General features: G+C 35.8%; 2 protein-coding genes across 4 annotated transcripts in view; both read right to left on the bottom strand.

Moving 5' to 3' along the window:
* Positions 1–24,014, bottom strand: part of LOC114126851 (lysine-specific histone demethylase 1A) — a 378,425-nt gene that overhangs the window by 229,143 nt on the left and 125,268 nt on the right. The gene's annotated exons all lie outside the window — the stretch shown is intronic.
* LOC126549697 (uncharacterized) overlaps positions 1–24,014 on the bottom strand; it is a 74,483-nt gene that overhangs the window by 3,613 nt on the left and 46,856 nt on the right. Inside the window, exon 1 of one of the 2 annotated variants that reach the window (XM_050199767.1) lies at positions 5,048–5,971. The exons of the other annotated variant lie outside the window; for it this stretch is intronic. Within the exon in view, the coding sequence (XP_050055724.1) occupies positions 5,048–5,058 (11 nt within the window). The 5' untranslated portion in view covers positions 5,059–5,971. Of the gene's footprint in view, positions 1–5,047; positions 5,972–24,014 lie in introns of those variants that run through there. 2 annotated transcript variants of the gene reach the window in all.

Genomic DNA, 24,014 nt, shown 5'->3' with positions numbered 1-24,014 from the left:
CATTGTCTATATAAGTTTTCAAGTAATGACAAAAAGGTTTTGTAAGTGGACGTTGGCTTTTTGTCATGTCGTGTGTAAAATGGTTTAGTGTTCTAGTTATGTTTAAAATTTCTTCAGCTGAAAAAGTTTGAAGTAAATTTTTGTTCGCTAGATCGATATGTTTTAATAAACAATTTGGTATTTCGTCGTGAACTAAAACATCAGCGTTGTGCTGTTCGCGTCCTATTACGGCGCTAAGTTCCTTTAGGAAAATATGTTGTTTAATTCTAAAACAGAAAAATAAAAGAAAAAAAATTGTAGCGGATAGAAAAGTAGAAAAAAAAAACTGAAAACTAAATGATTGTTAATATAGATTAGACTTATTGACTTGAACTTTGTTCATCGTCGTAATACCGTTTAACATTATTTTTATGAATACGATACTCGCGTCTACCTTTTTGTATTGTTATGTTTTCGTTGTCATGTACTAGTAACACTTCGTATGGCCCTTGCCAATTAAAGCTTAGTACGTTTTTCTTATTATGTTCTCTAATAAGTACTTTGTCACCTACGTGAAGTTCAATTTCGTTTAGAGATTTGTCATAGTAAGTTTTGTTTGTTCTTTTTTCTTAATTAAATTGTCCCTAGCTATTTTATGAGCTTCCTGCATCATACGTTTAAGATCGAATACATAGTTATCGTAATTGTATTGTGGTTCTGGGTCTTTATTAAGGCTGATGGAATATTTGGTTTAGTACCGAACACAAGTTCGTAAGGCGTAAAATTAGTTGAAGTGTGAACAGTTGTATTATAGCAAAAAGTTGCGTAACATAACAATTTATCCCAGTTGCTATCTTTATCGACAAAACTTCGTAGATACGTTTTTAACGTTTTATGACTACGTTCGAGAAAACCGTTTGTTTGTGGATGCCAAGCAGTTGTCTGTACCTTTTTAATGTCTAGTAGTTTACACATGCCCTTAAAAACATCGGATAGAAAGTTGGTTCCACAATCGGTTAGAATCGACTTTGGAATACCATATGTGCATACGTAACATTCGACAAATGCTTGTGCTACAGTAGGTGCGTCCGTAGACGATAATGCTATGGCTAACGCGTAACGAGATAACTCATCTTGTAGTGTTAGTATATACATATTTCCTAATAAAGTTTTTGGTAATGGTCCTACTATATCTAGGCAAATGCGTTCGAACGGTTTTACTACTGTGCTGGTAATTAACATCGGTTGTTTTGTTTTATTATGGGATTTATTTTTCTGACAAAGCTCACAATTTTTAATATATCGTTTTACGTCTTTTTTAATATTACGCCAGTTATGGTTTATTTGGAGTCGCTTTACGGTACGCGATACTCCTGCGTGACCCCCTAGCGGCGAATCATGATGCTCGTAAATTATTTGTTGTTTTTCTTCTTCTGTATACTGTCTACCACTATATATTTTAACTACGATGTTTGTACCTTTAAAGATATATCTGAACATCGTTCTGATTCGTGCATAATTTGTTAAAGAGGACTGACCGTCTAATTTAATGGTTGAAAAGGCGGTTATGTCGTTGTTAATACAATACGTTTTAATGTCTACTATTGCTTGGTACACGCCCTCTGGTTCAAGAGGCGTGTTATGTGTTTTTAGCATATTATAGAAAATCATCAGAGGCAACGTATCGGAAATTACACAAAACCGGTTTTCGTCCGAAAATTGTATTTTATTAGAATTGACATTCTCTACGATACCTCTTACCTCGGAATGGGTTATTTTTTTGTCCCCCGGTATCGGTATAATTGTGGTTTCACTTTCAATGGCCTTGCTAATGCTGTCGTTAACCTCTACAATTTTCGAATTAAAAATCGGTTTGTCTTCCGCGGTTCGAAATTCTCCGAATGTTTTATTATCTACTGTTTGATCGGTTTGTATTACTCGGATACGCGATAAACAGTCCGCGTTTGAATGTTCCGGTCCTGCCCTGTATTTTATAGTATAGTCGTAATCAGCCAACTGTAATCGCCAGCGCATTAATTGAGACGATGCGTCTTTAATACCAAACAGGTATGTTAAAGGTCGATGGTCGGTGATTATGGTAAAGTGTCGGCCATAGAGATATGGTCTAAAATATTTCACGGCCCATACGATGGCTAACAATTCTTTTTGAATAACGCTATAGTTATTTTCGGCTTTGTTTAGTGTTCTACTCGCGTAAGCTATAGGTTGGTCATTAGGTACGTCCCCTTGAGAAAGTACGGCTCCTATGGCATATTGTGAAGCGTCAGTACACAAGTTAAATTTCCCTGCTTCCCAGTCTGGATAGACTAGCAATGGCGGGTTCATTAAAGCCTTTTTAAGTTCTTGGAAACTATGTTCGCAATTGTCAGTCCATGTAAATGGTACGTCTTTTTTAAGTAAGTAAGTTAGTGGTTTTGCTATTTTCGCAAAATTGTCGACGAAACGTCTATAGTAATTTAGTAGTCCTAGAAAAGATTTTATATCTTTCGCGTTTTTAAGCTTGGGATAATCTTTAATGCATTTTAATTTGTTAGGATCTGGTGACACCCCGTTTTCGTTAATTACATGTCCCAAATAGATAACTTCTTTCCGTAAGAAAGAACACTTTTGAGGTTGTAATTTTAATCTATGCACGCGCAGTCGATTGAAAACCTGTTCGAGTTTTTTGGTGGTCGTTTAGACTGGACCCATGTACGACGATATCGTCAAGATACGCTGTACACATTTCCTCTAGACCCATAAGAACGGATTTCATCGCGCGAGTAAAAGTAGCGGGTGCTGAACTTAGTCCAAATGGCATACGTAAATATTCGTAGTGACCCGATTTAGTGGAAAAAGCAGTTTTATGCACATCAGATGGTTCAATATTAATTTGGTGATATCCGGAAGCTAAATCTAGAGTACTAAAATATTTAGACGACCCCAGAGATTCGAGAATTTCGAGCAAGTTCGGCAATCCGTATGCTTCGTTCTCGGTGACTTCGTTAAGTTTTCGGAAATCTACACAAATTCGTAACTTGGGTTTCCCTGCCGAATCTAAATTCTTTTTCTTTACTACTACTAATGGAAAGTTAAATGGTGATTTAGAATCGCGTATTATATTACTATTTTTCATTTCCGTAACTTGTTTTTCGATTTCTTCTTGGTACGCCCAAGGTAAACGATACGGACGTATGTTAATAGGTTTTGTGCATCGCGGCGTGTTTATTGTATGTGTCACTACCTCTGTGGCACTTAAATAATCGCCGGGCAAGTAAAACAGGTCCGCGTAATTACAACAGAGTTCTAAAATATTATCGCGCTCCTCTTTGTTTAAATCGTTCGTGTTAAGTTCGTTTTTTAATTTCGTTATGCGATCCGTTTGGTCGTTATCTGCAAAGGATGCTTTAAGTACGGTTTCATAATACGGTTCCCATTCAATATGTCGTGTGGTTAGCTCGTCGATAATAAAAGGTTCCTCCGAAATATTTATTATATTGCTTATTATTGTATTAGTGCTAACCGGACTGATGCTATTTGCTATAATAACGTTTTCGTTGACGTCTTGTTTTTTTATAGTTATCGCGTCATGTTTAATATTTTCGTCGTTTTTAATTAGAAGTACACAGTTACTTCGCGGTGGTAATATAATATCTTTTAAACCGTTTGTTCGGGTATGGTTAACGTATTTTTATTATAGTCCATAATGACTTTGTTTTGTTTTAAGAAATTTCGCCCGATTATACCTGATTCGTTTATTGGAAAATCGTCGAACACGACGTCGAATTTTACAAGGACGCCTACTTCGCTAATTTGCATAGTCGTCACTATAGTCCCGATCGTAAAAATAGGTGTTTCATTGATACCTTTGATAGTTCGTTTTTCGTATTCATTGATAACTACCTGTCCGTTTAATGCGGAGAGTTTAATGAGATTCATTTCTGCACCTGAATCGATTAATAATTTAATATACTGTGGATCGAAATTATGTGAACTACAGATTATGTGTTCCTCCTCGAAATTAGTAACTACTCTTACGTGATTTCGTTTTATTTCACTGACGGTTCGATTCAATTGACTAGTAGTGGAATTTTCGTTTTCATTCTCGTTGCTACTAGTGCTATTATTTTTTTCTTCGTTATACCTACGTTTTCTACAATCCTTAACAGTGTGGTTATTTTTTTTACAGTATGTGCAGAACCTAACCTGTCCTTGATATTCTTTTTTTACTACAACGGGTTTTTCGTCGCGATTACTTATGGGATTTCTAAAACCTGTGCTGCCCGATGTGCTCGCGTTACTACGACACTCGTTTGCATAGTGCCCCATTTTATTACATTTATTACATTTAATATTTTTTTTTTCGCGTTATTTTTCCCGTTATTTTTATTCGTGTTAAAGCGTCTATTTAAATTTCTTATGTCCTCCTCTTCTTCGACAGCAAGCGTAATAGCTTCTTCGAGAGTAAGAACGTTTCGCGCTCGTAACAGACTTCGAATTGCGGGTTGTGCCCCGTTAATAAATGCATTGCGCGCTCCCGATTTATGCGTGTTCGCGACTGCGGCGGCGTCATTTTTATTTAGCCCTACCGTTAGTGCGCTTACCAAATCGTGGTAACATTTTTCGGTGCGTGCGGCGAAGCTTTTAATATCTTCGTCGTATTTTTGTTTAATATTGTATAGATTTGTTTGTAAAAAACCGATTGAGTGCGTTGCCCCGAATACTTTCCGAAGGTGGGCTTCGAGTGCGGGCCAATCCGGAATACTGCGATAGCGTACTGCTTGAAAAGCTTCCCCCTTTAAACTTGTTAACATTCGTTTGAAAATCATAGGTTTAAGAGTTTCGTGGACGTTTTCCATTATATAATTACATTCAAGTATATATGACGCTAAATCTGTCTCAGATCCCCCCGTAAAGGTCGGAATCATGCGTATTGCAGATTCAATTCCTAAAGTTACACTCATGATGGTTGTTCGTAAAGTTTGTGGGTTGTATTTAATTATTTCCCAACACCGATTAGGACTCTCAGACATATACTAAAGAATTTATTTGCTTAACGGCAACTTACAAAGTGTTCATTGTTTGTCTGGCCCTGTGGTTGTCCTGCTTTGAAAACTGCGCTGCGGCTCGCTTCGCTGCTAGGCTCGATTTGTTGACTTGTCGCAACTTATCCGTGATCTCCTTCCGTTGATCCTGATGTTGACACACTCGAGGTCCGCTGATGTACTTGATTTTGGGTTGGATACCAAAATTCTTCTTTCAGGTGACCCCACACCTGACACCAAAAACGTGTAGTGATCTCTCACTATCGTTTATAAATGAGTGCTTGACATCTGCAGTTGGATCAAGTTGTTGGGAAAAGATTACGGTTTTTAAAAGTGAGACAAAGACACAATGTTAATACAAGAGTTTATTAAAATTAAAGTTATAATTTGTTACAATAAAAACAAGTGTATAAGAATTTGAGGACAGCACGTTAAGTAGCTGCCCGAGAAAAAGTTAATCTTAGCAATTCGGACATAGACTAGCTCTATGCGAATGTGAAACTAATTCTAAATTTTAAGACGGACAGAGACCTGTATTTATATGGTTCTCTGTACCCCCTGGTTGTACATGATAGAGACTAGGAAATGGACAAAAAGGTGTGTTATAGAATGTTGTCATCGTAGCTGCAAAAGTGGTTTTGCGCCCAAGACACTTGACACTGGATTGGACTTGTTGTTGTGCTATTAAATCAAGGCGTGCGCATCTATGAATTATGTGCATGGCTTGATTGTCAAAAAGTGTTAAATAAAAGTCGTTTGTGACTGTGTTTTCCCATACGCTTTGATTCTTGGAAATTGCCATCAGAATTAATTGCGTATCGCTACGAGTATGCTAATAAAATATTTAAAAGCGAAGGACATTGTAGTACATGTAGATAAGTTAAAATAGAAAAGAAAAATAGTGAGACGACTCCGGCGGCTTACTACACCGGTTTGAAACAAATAGAATATATGATATAGGTAGTCCGCGGTATCGTCGCAGGACGCGCGCCACTCAAGCAGATGGCCCATTAATACCGGTAGATAACACACGTCATGAGTATTACGTCCATTAAAAAATAGTCCTATAAAAAGTACCAATAGATATATTATTTAAAAATTTCACATTTTCACGTTGTGGGCATATTATAACCGCGGTGTATCTTTATACCCACGCACACGGCCGTCGTCGTCGCGGCAGCCCTAGACCCGCGTTACCTATATATTATCGTGTGCTTTAAGACGATATCGTCGACTATATGATATACGTCGTCGCCGCCGTTCATACCTTTCCGTCAACTCGAACGGGTACGCGCGCATAACAAACCGTGACGTCGCGACAGCCGCGCCGAAGGCCTCCCGAAGACGATTATCGTTTATATAACACCGCGTCGTAATATATGACCATATAATGCGCGCGGAGAGCGTCGGTTACGCGGCGTCAGCGTCCGACCAGCCACCGTTAACGCGACGCCCGGGCCCGCGGAGATGACGAATCTCGCTGGAAAATTATTACCCGGCGGACCCGCGGGCCCGGCTACTCGCGCACACGCTTATTATAATAATATTTATTTTTTCGTCGCGTTCAAGGTCGCGTCCGTGTACGATAAACCGTATACGCTGCAGCGACAACGTATGCGTAAGGACGGCGCAGTTATGCGTTTGATGGGCATAATGTAGGCATACGGACGATTAATAATAATAATATAATATACTATATATATACCTACGCATGCATCACGGTATACGGTCGTCGTACGTGAACTCGGGTTAGGTATATACCGAGAAATTTACCGTTTAACATCGGCCCGTCCGGCCGAACATTATTATGTTATAAATTATATTAATGCGTAGGTACGATAATATACTAGCTGTATATACCTGCGGGGCGCGTTTCCGGATTTCCCGAGTACAAACCGTCTGAACGATCGCGTGCGTGGAAACCTTACGCCTAACGCGAGATTCTTCGAGGTATCTACGGTAGCTCGTCAGTTAAGACTATTGACGAAGTCTTAGAGACCGTTATGGACGTAACTGGTAAACGAAAAACGCTCGTGTCCCTCGGTTCTCGACGATTTTCCGGTGTTAAAAATCTCGCGAATACGCACGATATAGGTTTTCGATTTCGACACGAGTCCATTTCGATAACTGCAGCTGTTTAAAACGCGAGTAAATTAGTCGGTTTTTTTTCTGGAAGGATGACGTTTTCGAGAAAACCGAGCGATCGAAACGGTTCGGGGTGCGTTTACGCGATTTAATACGCGTTATATACGTAACACGGGCGCGTACAGTAGTAGTGTTGTACACGTGCAGTGTATAATATTATAGCGGTCGGGTACGAGTGCGATGTTGATGATGATGATGATGAAAATAATGTGCGTACACGTCTTGTGGCGAGGGCATCGTCGTTCACCTACGACTGTGTATATATACCTATACGAAATTATGTACGCTCGTCACGGGCCCGCGTAGAAATAATGTCCTCGGCCGACCGTCGGTATATTACTACTACACGGTATACGGTATATATGATGTCCGCTACCAATTAACGGTCATTATAAAACGGTCCCTTCGGTCGAGACGCGCATATATATACGTATATATATAGTCATTCTCGTTAACGGTCAACCGTGTGTTCTAGTCGAAACAAATCGTCCACCCAAAACATTAAGGTCTCGGGTAAATTATATTATACATAATATTATACGATATATTATTATAATGATATAATGACCGAGCGCGCCATTACATTCCGCGGGGACATATATAATTATTTTTTTTCTCTCGTTTTCGTTACTTTCCACATTACGATCGGGTACCGATTTTCTCATTAAAAGGCCGCTCGTAAAATAACAACAATGACAATATTATTTTTAAGCGTTTTTCGTCTCATATAACGAGTATGAGATTGTACACGCATGTATGTATACATGTATAGGTGCTTACTTTGAATCCAAATGTAGGTTAGCCGGCGGACTAACGTTACAATAATCATTATCGTTTGTACCGATCGATTACTTTTAATGAGTAATTATATAGTTTACGGCAAAGCATTCCGCTTTACTCGATAACAACAAATCGAGTTGTAGTCGATTAGGACCTATGTAAAAATCGAGGACGAAAATATTACAGATTTACTGAAAACGTTTTCACGTCAACTGTACCAATGTTAACTACGTGAATAAAATTGAATATTTATTTACCATGTTATGTAAATAAAATTTGGTTTTGTAGATACACACATATTATACATTTATGTGTCTATGTAAATTATTTCATAGGATCTTATGTATGTATATATGTAATGTAACATATCTTATGTATGCGATAATAAAAAATTTGAATCGATCGATTTTAAAATATAATAAGCACCTAACATTTGAAAAATGATTAAAATAATTATAAATATTGTTTTGGACTTCATCTGAATAGAAATTTATTTTTATTGCCACTATATTTTATTGTTTATTTTTTAATAGGTACATCATTTAAAACGGAACTCCCGTCTGTGGGTATTTAAGATAACATGTTATAATCGGTTTAGGTTTAGGTTAATGTATTTGATTATTTTTTTATTGGAATAATATCGTAAAACACGCCCGCGAATAATATAAACAAATAAAACCTATCGCCAAGAAACCGTCACTATACACACACATTAATTCAAAGATATTACAATATTTCAAACAATGCTCGTCGATGTTGAACACAAATTAATAACCAATATAAATCATTGAAACAGAAAAATGTTCCTAGCTTCGTACTAAACTCTTCATCGGCGTCGACAAAACCTCATAAAAATTCTTTATCGACCTTCAAAAGTCACTGCAGCCTGCAATCTCCGCAACGACTCATCTCGTCGTATCATAATAATCATTATTTCTCTCGTTGGAAAAACTTTCTTCAATAAAACATAATACACTCGCTTAACACATTGTAAATAATTAGTTATATCCTCGCTGTTAAGTGCACTGTGGTCGTCACTAATAACCATTAAACAATATGCAAATATCAAATAAATAATAAATCTTATTATTTCATTATTTCCGTATACCACTCAGGCTTAATTATGAGGTATTTAAATGTTATTGTTGGGCTGAAATAATATAATGTGTCTGCAGTGGTAGAAGATCATAAAATATAAAACCAATATATATATACACTATACAGATACAATTTATAACGCACGGTGTTAATAATGCGTTAAGTTAAAATGCACGACAATGGTTTTAATGTAAAATAGCAAATTTATATACTGTTATTATAACAAATGCTACAACAAGATTAATTTTCACCCTAGACAAAATGGAAATTTAGAGGCCATCCACTAATATTAATCTTGTTTTGTAAAATTTCCACAGATTAATAATAATGACAATAATTACACAATTTTCTTAACTATTAAAATAAAAATATTTTTTTTTCAATAAAACTTATAATAATAATGAAGCTAATAAAATAAGTAAAAACAAATATTATGAAAATAAAAAATATATACAGCAACAATTTGTAAGAACGTATTTATAATATAGTTAGAACTTATACTACAAAATATACATATTTTAATATTTTATGTCTACCTAAGTTTTTAATCGATTCGGTGGACTGATATTACCACCAACGTAGAGTGTATTATACCTCGACAATAGTTTTTACTTTTATTGAAATTGCAATCCGTACCTATTTTATATGCTAAAAATAACTATATAACATGTATTTAAAATTATAATATACTCATTAACTGTAAAATAAATTCTTACATTAATCGTTAACAAATTTTTTATGAGCCTACTATATGTAAATACTATATTATTATCGAACATGAATCTAGAAAACCTACTGATATAGTTATTATTATATATTATTATTTATTTGTTGTTCGATCGGGAAAAATAGGTCGTAACAAGTAATAATATTCTAAAATGTATTGACTAAAAATAATTACGTCCATGAAAATAATCTGATGCTATTTACCCAATAAATTGTGTTACACAGTAATTACATTTTATGACTCATTTCGGCTCAAAGTTATAAAGTACTATAAACGTTAAATGACCTAACAAAACCCCGACGTTAATAAATAATTTCAATACAATTTTTGGTAATTACGCATTATTGACCAAACTTGAATAACTTTTAGTTGCTTACACGATTTGTTTAAACATCACCCAGCTAATTTAAATAATGCTATATACAATATACATACAACATTTAATAATACTGTTAACGGTGAACTGATTTTAAGTAATCATCAAATTTTTGTCGAAAATCGATGTGTGCGGTTGCGGAAATGATTAACATATAGCGTTTTATTTTTCGTGGTAAATTATGTATGCATGGGAAAATAACGCGTAATCGGCTAGTTATTCAAAACAAATTAAACACAAAGATGCAATAACAATTAATTTTACGGACACATAAGAATTTAAAGTATTAATTACAAAAGTCAGCAGAGTTTCCTGTTCAACAAAAAAAAACTCAGCAAACTACTTTAGCGACTGCCATGGCGCTTATACATGGCGAGACTATTGCATGCTCACCCTCATTTTTACATCGATTGTGCATTTATTCAAATTCATATTTTTATTTTTTTAAGTTTATATTAACGTATTTTTTTTTAATAGTTTGTGAATATATAATTTGAATGAGTGAATTCTGTGTCATTTGAGTAATTAATATAATGTATATATATATAGTTGTTAAATCATCTTGCATATATTTATACATGTATCAAATCTAAGAAAAAAAGATAGAACATTTTGTGTCATTGAAATAAATAGTTCTGAACGAATGAAACTCTTGGAACTTTCGTCTTTCAATCTGTCCGATAAAGTGTTAACAAAAAAAAAAAAGGGTTGAAAATTGTAATCAAAATAAAGCACAGACAATCTGAAAAGTTCAAAAAAATAAATCGAACAATAGGGATGACATATACAGATTCTACAGATGAGCGAGGGCGTAAGGATTGTACGCTATACTAGAAGTTTAGTTTATATACATATATATTCCGGTTAGTCCGTTTCCGATCCGATAAGACGCGTGTATACACGCCATACGGTATATCCACTCGGAGGGGGGCGATTGAAAAGAGTTTCGTCTTAATTCTTTTCGATCGTGGCGGGACGTCATCTCGGAACACGGTCTGTGCCTATGCTTCAGTTTTGGCAAAGTCCCGATCGCTGTCCGCGTCCGTCATCATCATAGTCGCCGACATGACGTCCGCATGGGCGGCGGGATCAAGTCGTCCGCTCAGCTCAACATAATATATCGATTCGAGCCGAAAGATTTTATATTAAAATATAATAATATCATTATATTCTCGTTGGCGTCTTGTATATAATATACATATAATAATATACATATATATGCACGTAGAATGCTGGCTGGCAACCGGACTGATTGATGATTGGCGCCCGTGACTCGACGACGACCGCGATCGGTACATAATAAATTTTTGAGGTACTGCATCATGCGCTCGCAACAAAGTCGACCGGGGCGAAAATGAAACCGCGAGGATATGATATCGTTGTTATAATGTTATAATGTTATTATTATTATGTTATGAATAGGCGACGAGAGACAAAAAATAAAAAATAAAATAAAACCGGCACGACGGTACTTTACATGGATATAAATCACACACACACGCGCGCTCGCGCGGGGTATACCGTTCGTTCACACCGGGCGGAAGACCGTACACGCAAAGAAGGCGAGGCGGGCGGAGACGGACGGACGGGCGATGATCGATGGGCTTCCCAGGCGGTTACGGGGAACGTGAAAAATTCGTGGTCGACCGCGACTGTTGAGGTGGCGTTGACAAATATTTTCGTAGCCCGTCCATTGTAACATCGACGTGGCATTTGAATACGAATAGCCACACACACATATAATGTGTATTTATATACATAATACAAGTGTGTGTGTGTGTGTGTGGTGTGTGTGTGTGTGAACTGTTAAGACACGCGCGCTGAGACACAATATCAGAGGGAAAGAAAATATATAAACAACACACACACACAGCGAGCCTGAGCTGTGTCGTGCAGCTTTCGGGAGTTATAGATTAGACGTGAGGTGATACAAGGTCTTTTTTTGTGTATAGGTATTTTAATCGCGATGCATATTACACAATTTTTATCAGTCACTTTTTAATTAAATTTTTTTATTCTCGGCGAGAAGATAACATAATATAACAACGTGTATTCGATTCGTATTATAAAACACGAAAACCATTCGACGACTAGTTGGGTAGTTCAACCCGAAACGACGACGCTTATATACGTAGCGGGTCGTGTCTCTTTGGAAATAAAAACAAAAAACTAGCTCTGCGTACATTATACGTGCGTATTATATACGGTAGGCGGATCACGCGAGCACGCGAGGCGATAAAGATTCAGACGCGTTATAATATAATTATCATTATTGATATCGTTATATTATTATTATATTCATATCACACCCCCTCCCCCCCGAACAACTCGGGTCCTGAGTAAATATATATATAGGTACCTGACTGTGAGCAGTGTATCGCAGAGCAGCGTGCGGATTTTTAATTGACTCGGCGTTATCGATCCATCTCGCATTCCCGCCGGGCTCGAGGGGTGCGCGAATCGTATTGATTTTCGCGTACATGTGCGAAGTGCCACAATAATTATAAAATGATATATTAACTATACATACGATAAATTATGTTATTCCTTATACGATTTTTCAGTTGCTAACGCGTTACCGGAGCTGCGGTTGTGTATGGGACCGCGAAAATGATGCTATTTTATAATATATGGTATAGGCTAACGCTGCGGGCCACGTGTTTGGCAATCGCGGCCGTCGCAGTAAATCAAAAATCGCGACCCGAAGACTGTTTTGCTTATTTATTTGTACGATGCTAATGGACTTAGCGCCCCGGCTCTACTACCTGTTCTCCGGGGCGACGACAATAATTATTATATTATTGTATCGTTGTCGAGTTACACGATCACCTGCACACAATAATATAATAACATAATAAATAATATACACCATGTCCATCGTGCGGCGATATAGGGCCGCCTATCTCGGGTCTATCTATAACACGAAGAGTGCGAATTGCTCACTCCGATTGGCACTGCACACTTTTATAAAGACTTCAGGAGCCGCGAAAACTGGTCGGTCTATTTTAAACGTTTCAAAATGTCCTACAGGTTTTGGTCTGATTCTTATAGAGCCGTAACACTATATTATAGGTGCTTAGCATTTCCTGATTTGAAAAGTAAAATTTTCATTTTGAAAAATGATATGGAATTTTTGATGAATCTATTGTATTTCTACCGAAAGATTTTTTTAAATGTTAAAAAAATAAATGAATTGAATATAATTATATATAACTCTTAAGCAATCGCGTCGCATATATATATATATATTTATCATAACTGCAAGTTTCTGTTCACATTTTAAACCTTATACGTAGTAGTATTTCGCGATTTTTTCAAGTACTAGGAAAATGAAAAATTTAATTTGAATGCGACTTTGTTAATTAGATTATACGATTATTATTACAGCGGTCGCGTGGGATGAAACGTGTATGACGCTTATGTACATAAAATAAATTTTAATATCTTTATTGCTATGACCACAGTAGGTACATTTGATGTAATATGCAAATTTGCAATACATTGTATAGTAAAGACGTCAAATCAATGTTTATAAGCACAATTATTAGCGATTTACGTGCGCTTATACGTTTATCGTTTTAATATTATTATAATAATAACATCTGCATTTTGAGATTTTATAGTAAATATATATATTTGTATCGGTTTTTCATGTTTTAGTAACGTAAAAGTTATGTAGGTTTATGCCAGTTCAATTATAATAATGTTCGTAAAATTTTAAACGACTAATAAAGGTTTTACAAAATGATATATATTATAAGTCTTAAGACATTTTAATTTCCAACCGAACGTTATGTTAAAATTATAGTTGTTGTTTCTAATAAAACAAGTTTATATCCATAAATATATTATTTAAAAGTACATTGCACATACCAACAAGGTATATAATAATATTATATTATACCTACTATGCTTGTGCAGTTGTGCGTTGTAAAACTAATTAAATACGCGTTGAGAAGTATAAAAAAATATATATTATATCAAATAATCAAATCAATTAAAATAATTATTTTAAGTGTAAAACTTATTAAATGTATGATACTAATCATAATTTATTTGAAATAATATTATGTATAGGTATATAGGTACTTATACAAACGCATATTATTACTATACATATTATATAATTATTATAGCACTCGTTTTTCATGAAAAACTGTCGGACGTATAAATAATACAGCCAATTAACATATAAAATATACATATGATATTTCATCTCGAATTTAAAAAAAAATTAGTGTCAGTTCAATTCGCGTTCGATCGTAAATATCTTCAAATAATAATGATATTCTACGGTGTGCAGTGCATTAACCCACGTGTTTTCCAATAGGCACACGGACACGAAGGTTCGTGATGCGAAACCGCTCGATCGACAGATAGTCGCGGCAATTGAACCGACGGGGCGAAATTATTATTTATATTGTGCGGAGGAGGAGGAGCTGGAAGCCGGAGTCGGTCGGATCAGACAACGGCGGACAAAAAAAAAAAAAAAAAACACAGACGCCGGCAAAAGGGACGCCACATATTATATTAGTTATTTGTTCAAATTATACACGAGGGCGATTTCGCCGAGACATCCGAGACGAGAGCGCAAACCCATCGCGTCGAAACAACAACGATATGACCGTATAATTATATCGTTGTGCCACCGCGACTAACCTACAATTTGATATGTTCTCAGTGTGTGTATATATATATATGTGTGCGCGTTTTTTATTATACCCTTGCACCGACCACCGCGACGTATATAATAATGCACTTTAATTTTATATACGACGATCTACAAATATATACACACGTCATATCATACAACGGGAAATGGCGAATGCGCATGTATATAAAATATTGAATTCGAAATTGCAGTGTCAACATTATGCAACCGGCTGTCGTCGTGCTGCAGATGAAAATAATAATAACAATCTTTATAGGTATAATACATAGGTATATACTCTCATTTATACATACGACCGTACAACGGTTTTTGTTCACATATATATATTTATACACAGCGAGTCCCACCGTATTGAACACGTCATAATACTCGTCGTCGGTTTCGAGTACCTACCTATATACATAATGTACATGACATTATGTATACGTGTGGCCACCTCAAGTGTGTATCTTCGGAAAACAAAACAAAAAATAAATAAATAAAAAAAAAATACCACAAAACGGAAATGCATTTTACGTTATCACCGCGGTATGTGGTCGACCGATTGTTTTTTATACTCTTCAGTTTTTTGTCATCGCCATTGTTAAACCGAATATAACTACTGCAGGCGTGGATTTGGTGCTATTGCAGAGCCTTTTGCGGTAGATTATCGCCGGTTCAATAAACAAATATTTATGTAATTATTTTCTGTTTTGTTTAGTTATTTATTTTTTTTTTATTCATATAATTTCAATTCTGTTTCAAATATACACAGACCCTGCAACGTGCCCAATACAAATAATAATAAGGAGAAAGAAACGTGTGTACGTAATAAGTATAAGTTATCATTAACATGAGGCGTGGGAAGAAGAACAATAAGTGACAAGAGCAATATGTGGGTCCTCGCCGTATCTGTGTTTAGTATATAATAAGTGTTGCGTATGGAAACTGAGGATATTAATGGAACGGAAAGGGGAAGGAGATCTAATGTATGACGAGGAGAAACTCTGAAATAAAATAGTTCAATGATGAGCGGCAATCAAGTAAGCAGCCAAACAGGGTTAGTTTTTACATGTGAGGCATTATACGCCGAAGTTCCATATTGAACAGTGGTGAACTTCAGTTAACAAGACCCATTTGTAATTTCGTATACGCAGTTGTACTACAAGGACCTGGATAAACAAACCAAGATTAAATCTCCTCAGGATCTTTATTTACTAAGAATATTACATGGTTTGGTACGATATTCACGGTAACATTTTTATTTATGGTTACTGAGATTTTCAAAAATGAACACATAAATGTGGCTTATCGGACGTTATTTCTCGCATTACGTATACCAGAACGGCCGAGTTACCCGCAAGCAATTATTTATGTAACTGCTTATCATTTCAAGAACAAAGTGCACATTAAAGAAAATCTAATGGGCCTATTATAGAATATATATGTATTATGTATATTGTATAGTCATAGGAAATTGAGCATGTCATTCTCGTCCATAGGGGAAAATGAAATCATCACGTTTTACCAAATATGAAGTATAATTACTCGGTCACTATCATTTCGTAAGCATTTACACAGATATAAAATAGTATGAATAGCTAACCCCGAATCTTGACCGATAACAATAAACAAAAATAGCTGTAAAACTAATGAACAATTAAAAAACTATACTTATTGAGTTTTAAAATGTTTAGAATAAGTCATGTCTAGTATTATATTGCTTTGTTATTATACTAATGTAATTTATATAGTTTTATGTCAAAATATTTGACATGTTTTTAGGTAATAAAGATTGCTCTGATTTGTATAATATTAAAATTTTCATCATTCTCAAAACTTGTCTTATAGATTTCAATCAAAATATATTTAATTTCATTGTTTTATGGAATATATTATCCTCTATTACGTCCGACGTATACATATTATATAAAGTCTAAGACCTATCTGGTTATTTGATGTTCCTTATAGAAAATTCACAGATTTTGAATAATTTGTACCAAGTGTTGCGCACATAATCTTTGGAACCTCTGCAGGATCGTTTTAGACTACTTTTTATCTCCAATTTAACACATAAATGATGACTCATATACGATTTTTTATTTTTGAGCTAACAAAAATCTTTTATTTTTTTGAGTATATAAAAAAATATATCATTGGTTACAAAAAATATAATAGTTTCTATGATTGATATAATTTTCTGTGTACAATACTTATAGAAACTGTCTAATGACAAAGTTAACATACGATCGACTTCAAAAGACTTCAATTTCAGTGCGATAATCATTCACGATGACGATTAATAAATTCCAATGACATTATTTTCACAATTATCTAAAAGTAGCAGGGATTATTTATTCGGAAAAATTTTGTTTTTCTCAGAGACAATTGCATCATGCAGCTTGTTCTAGGTACGCATAAAAATTTGTATGTATCTGCGTTCTGCTAATAACATGACAAATAGCGTGGTTCATTACACAGCTTTGGAAAATTGACCGTTTTGCAATTCTTGTTATTATTATTTTTTTCAAAGTTATCTTGCGTATCACAAATTCAAAAAAATTCAAAATATATGCACAACGATTTTCAAACGTACGCGATTAAACGTAATATTTCATATAAAACACGCACGAATACATTTACAGATAGTCTGTTTGTCCGGGAAAAGCTTCATAAAAACGGATGGACCGATTTTGACGAGGTTTTCACAGAAATCGTATTATTTATATTTCAACTGAAAGTCTGAAACAAAATGGAAAACGATAGATGTATAGACAGATTTATTTAAATCGCGCTGACTCAGATGTAATACGCGACTAGCTATACACTGCAGTTATTGAAATACCAAACGCTAAACAGAATCATTTTTTTTTTCAAACACATCTAAAACGACTCCGAACAAATGCCTGATGTGTATACACCGACAAGACGGTATTATATAATATAATAATGTAGGATAATGCGTGACCGAGAAACCCATAGATCAACCCGAATCGGCGAAACGGTTTTTTGGCGTTTCGGTGCCGTTCGAGACGACATAAACGTGTGTATAGGTGTACACGCGCATATGTGCAGCGCGGCTCACAGCTGCGATCAAACAACGAAATATCCTCTCCGGTCCAGGTGCAGCTGCACAACGCGCAAAGATAAAGTTCCGCGGCCGTTGATACAATAATATCATAACGACCGTGGAAACGACATTGTAACGCATTTGTAGAAGTATGCGGCGCATTAAACGCGGGCGTTTCTGTTTTTTTTTTCATCTGAAAATATTATATATTTTAATATTAATGCATTTTTAACGAGAAATCCGTCGACGGGTTCGAGCACCGCGGTCCACCACCTATACGCACACGCGAGTGTGTGCGTGCGTGCGTATTCGGCAGAGGTATTTAGCGATATTTTATCCAAACAAAAAATAAAATATGTCGTCGTCGACGTTTTGCCGACGATTAGTCATGACGTGTTTTGTATATATGGATTTCTGTGTGGGGTCTCTCCTCGACGACGACACGTAAAAATACGAACGTACGTGTGAACGCGAACACCCGGTAGTCCATGTCTAATCAACGTGGACGTTTATAGTAATATGCTGCAGATAATATAATATGTATGAATGAGCGCTGAGGTCAGACGCGTACTATTATGTACGTTATATGGTCTTGCAGCGGGGGAGAATTTATTTTTTATTTTTCGAAAACGCGTCTAATTACTAGAATAGGCTTAGGTATATTACTAGTTATTATTATTATTACCATAGCCGCACGTCACAACCCGTCATGCGCACCTGCCATAATAATAAGAATGTAGTGATATTCAAACACCTCTGCAGCGGACTCGCTTTGTTTTCACCGGAGTTCCTAACACCACCGTAACCGCCATTGTTTTCGTTTATTTTACATGCATATTTTTTTCTTTATTTTTACCTCGTTATTACCATTGTCCGGAGAGCACATCGCGGCCGTGGCGGGGCTACTGTATTACAATACACACACACGCGCACAAATATACATATAGGTATTAGGAATATTATAATATATGCCCGATGGGAAATTGGCCGACTAATTTTTTCTCGCATTGAAAATAAAACACATTGCGCATAATATATTATACGTTTAACATTATTACTGTGTAAATACGCGTATAGGTACCTCTCTCTACATGTATATAAATGTTAAGTGTATATCCAATTGGAAACGTCGAGGGTTAATATTGATTGCGGCACGTTTCGTAAATCACCTCGAACTTGGTTATTGGTTTTTTTCCTGTATAGCCGTCGCCGGATGCCAGTACAAATTACTCTGGTCACGCCTATTATCGACTGCAAATTGATTTTGTCGCACGGTGTATATATAATATATTATTATAACAATAAAAAGAAATACATCAGCATGTTTGCTTATTACATATATTTTTTTTCGTCTTAAACTATATACCTATGTATGTAAACCAATTGTTTTTTTAACGTAGACACGACTACAGCTCGCCGCCGCAGTGACGTCATTGACGTTCGGTTATCGCATCAAAACGTTGTTTCTAACCAAAAATTATTGGGTTAGATAAAAATCTAATTTAGAATATTAATTTTGAATCCAATTGAGTGGGAGTTCCAAAATTCGAAATCCAAAAGACCTTGAGATTGATTTAAATATTTGTTTTTGATTTTCAAATCCGTATAGTATAGGTATATACATAATTTTGATGGATAATAAAATAAAATCTTTGGAAAATCGTCGAACCGAAACCTTATACCGGAACCGTTACATTTCGATAACGTTTTGAAGTAAACAGATTATTGGTTCTCATACAAACTTTTTGGTTTTAACAAATCCTGTTTGAAAAAAAAAAATAATAATAATAAAAAATATTTTCACTGCGAGAACACGTTTTTCGTTATGAATTTTTTTTTCAAATGACAATTTGCGAAAGTGAACCATGCATTTTTTATTTTTGCGAACAGACACCGATTATATACTCAACCATTAATATTCCAGTTCATGCTGTAGTATAATAGTGTACTACATTAAAATAGTTTGCAATTTGCGTCGTGGGTAATCCGTATTATGTATGCGCATAATACGCATATTATGTAGGTATACGTCTGATGCCTATTTAAAGGTGTTAAGAGCAATTTTTTTTTTTTTTGGAACGCATATAATAATATTATATTATATATTGTTGTCGCGTTTGGCGCGTAGGCGTTCAACGAAACCGGAGCTGCCGGCTAACCGGGCCGTTGACGCTGCCGCAACGAGTGTGTGTTTGACGGACGTTCCCATTATTGTTGTGGTGAGGGGCGTCCCGCACCCTTTAGGGGGGGTCGTCTAAACTGGTTCTTAGGATTGCGAGCGCGCACATATTATTATAATATTACACTAGAGTACTAGACGACGACATGGAAAAAAAACTGCTCGCCACCATTCCGGAGACGCGATTATATTATACTCTGCAGAGTTCGGATATATGTGTCGCGCGATCAAAGCCCCATCGCCAGGATCAGACGAACAAGAATGTAATATATATAACTATGGAAATTTGCAATGTGTTTATCAATGAACCGTGTACTGCAGTGTTAACCACTATAGAGTATACAGTATCATTGGCAAGCTCAACACTGCGGTAAATTGGAAACGTTGATATAATTTAATAGAAGCGCTAGAACTTATCAACAGAAACCTTATTCATCTGGCTGGTTACAGGTTTCAATCAGCAGAATACATAGAGAGTCAGTATAGGCACTAATACTAAAATCTAATAATGTTTATCTATGCATTGATTTAGGTATATAACGATAGTCAATATTACATACTCACCAATACATGCACAAGTAGCAGTTTATAGCTTTTAAGGAGTACCGTTGACATTTTATACTTCACTCAATCATTCCTAGAGACTTTAAGTATTAATGAAAATAAAAAAATATAACACACGGTAACATTTTCAGTAAATTATTTTGTTTCTAAGTAGATATATTAAATCATAAAAAATATAGATTCTGATCCAACTTTAAATACTCTACACACTTTTCAAAAACATAATATTCGATACGGCGACCGTTATTACTGCAGTCGATGATAGGGCGAAATTATAATCTTCGGTGTAAACCTCACCGAATACACAATATTATTACGATGTCATCGCCGCTAAACCTCAGCACTGCTGCATCAGGCCCACACGATACGATGATGATATAATACACGAAATGCGTGAAGTTATCTGACCGTTCGGTCGTCGGCTGCAATATAATATATGTGGAACATATCTGGCTACATAATATAACGCAGTGTACGCGGGGTAGTTCCGAATTGTGTAGCAAATTCCAACCGCACACGTCCGGTGTCGGGACGATAATATTTGGATCCGGATATCCGCGACGACTCGAGTCTTGGCACATGTCGTATAGTAGGACACTGATAAACGAATACTCGGGTACTTATATATATAGATTATTATGTACGCACAGAAACTCACACATACACATCGCGACCCATAAAGTCTATATATATATTATATATAAGTGGTGTACAGAGCGTCGCGACTGATCCATTGTTCCACAATTCCACATGCCGGTCATTAAGTGAACGATACTTAACGAGGAGTCAACCGAGCCGTAACAATAACGAGCCCCCGTCCGTTTCACCTGCGACATACGCGGGGATTGACAAATGTCGGTCGCAAAACGCGGTACAGAGTCGTAGTTATGTGTGTGTGTGTGTATGTGTGTACATTGTGGGTTGAAGGATACGAAATATTATATGTGTGCACGTTACGTATGATTGTCGGAGATGAAGGGGGACGAGGGAATCTGCTGAAACTGAATAAAACTATAGAAGAGAGGAAAAAAAACCACTACGGAATCGAATCTCACGTTGTCAGCCACCGTGGAACACGATCCACATTGGCGATCGCACGCATACGTACACACACACACAAACTCGTACGGTCGTCGATGTACTCTCAACAAATAATGCACAATGCGATATTAAAATGTATGAATATAATATTATGTGTATCGATAGACGCGCATGCAAACGACCGTGTGTATATCTTACGCGTGTGTGTGTGTGTATATACATACATACGTATATGGGTATACCGCAATGGTGTACAAAGGACGGACCGGAGCAAAACGTTTTTGTACCTAAATAGATGAACCGGTTCCCGATGGCCGATAGTGCGTATATTATAATAATAACGTAATATTATTGTAATAATATGTAGACGAGATGGACGAGATTCGACGACAAAATGCGCGCAGGCCGGGTGTGTGCGAGAGAACGAGAAATCGCATAAGCCTATTATGTGCGTGTAAACTGCTGCAGTAATTAGCATTCAGAATTGGCGTAAAAACTTCGACCCCGGTTATGTTATTATTTTAACAGTCGGTTTCGATGTCTGTTACGATGCACTAACTAACGAGTACGACTCGTGTAATATTATTATTACACCTGAAAAGTCGTTGCCGAATCTGCTGTAGTAAAAAATTAATATATACCTAGTAAAAAATCGACGATACCGCCCGACGAGTACTGATAACAAGTGTCCGGACGCGGATAGATAATACTCACTATATATATATTCGATGCGGTTGTGCACCAGCGGAGATACGATCGAATACCGAGTACAGACACATCCGACGTCTCTGATTGATGATATGACCCACATAGACGCAATTGTGAAGCTACAAGTGGCCGTTATAATATACGGCGGCGACGACGTGCGGGTTTACACACGCTGCAGTTAAGAATAATATACGTACAATATAATATATGCTAATATAATATACATTATTGTGCCTATATGCCATATGCGTAATGCGTATAGGGACGGTGGTGAATCTGCAGCGGCATTGTTTTCCACCTCTACGCCGAAATGTTCACGTGGACTTCTTAGACAGCGAGCGAGACGGAATGATACGGTGCGAGAGCGAGAGGGTAATTCGGCGGGGACGGGGATATACGATATACCTATTATCCGCACGCAAATCCGTGACATTCTACATTATTATTCATATTATTATATAAGATGTACACACACAACACACATTACACGTGTTGGTCTATATATATCGCACGTCATATCGTAGGTAGGTACATATGCTATTTACTGTAAACGTTCAAAAGCGACTATCTAAACTATATAATTTTATACTCTGAAAAAATGTTCAATTATTGTGTATATACTCGTAGTTCGATTTAAAAAAAAAAAACCTATAACATTTTACCTACTCGTGCTGCATATAACGATTATTGCAACACTAAAAAAGTAAAAAAAATGAAAAATAGTTTTACACTGCAGCTCGAATCCAAATCCAGTACATTTACAGTTCGTTGAAATTCCAATCGTATTTGTACTCACTCAAGTAAATACCCACAGACTTCAAAGTATTTTATAATATTACATTACAAATACACTTTTTTATTATTACTCGCCTCGGCGATACTTCATAAACGAACATAAATCAAATTCTGACACGAATAATTACGTTCGGGTACTGTAACCACCATTCAAAAGTCAGAAACTCGCGATTTTAATTATAATTAAAGTTCTAACTGGATATTTTACATCAAAAACAATGCACGATAACGAAAAATCCATCTATATATAAGTAGTCGAAGTGGAAAAACGTTTTTTTTTTTTTTTTTTAATCATCTCATATATTACAGTACAATATATGAACTAACAAATTACAAATATATCAACGTCGATCAGCTTTATATGTATATAACCATGTATTTAATATATATATATACAATGTATTGAATTAAAACATTACATTATTGCCATGGACATTTATTATATATTATACACTTACAAATTATGTTTGTGGGAGCGCAGACGGTATTAAAAAAAAAATAACTCTTATAATTCGGTATGCTAGAGGTAATAATACGTTCTTTATGTAACGTATACATAAATAAGTATACCTATTCTTTACATATACATATTGTAATATCTGACGCGTTCATGATTTGCAATACGGATTAGCCTATTGGAAATATTTTTTTCCGGGGTTATGAATTCAATAAAGGCTGCAATAATAACAATAATATTTTAATAGGTATAAGTCACCTGGATTTTGTACAATACAAACGAGTATAAAACTCGGAATTTCGTCGATAAATCGAAAGGATCGGTTAATATATTGATCTATAATCGGGCGCACGCGTAATCGAAAATATTATAAAAATCGTATAGTTTGTATGAGTGCCG

This window comes from Aphis gossypii, chromosome 2 (assembly GCF_020184175.1).
Source record: "Aphis gossypii isolate Hap1 chromosome 2, ASM2018417v2, whole genome shotgun sequence".
NCBI lineage: Eukaryota > Metazoa > Arthropoda > Insecta > Hemiptera > Aphididae > Aphis > Aphis gossypii.
The sequence above is the reverse complement of the archived record's forward strand: the minus strand, read 5'-3'. Positions and strand labels throughout refer to the sequence as shown.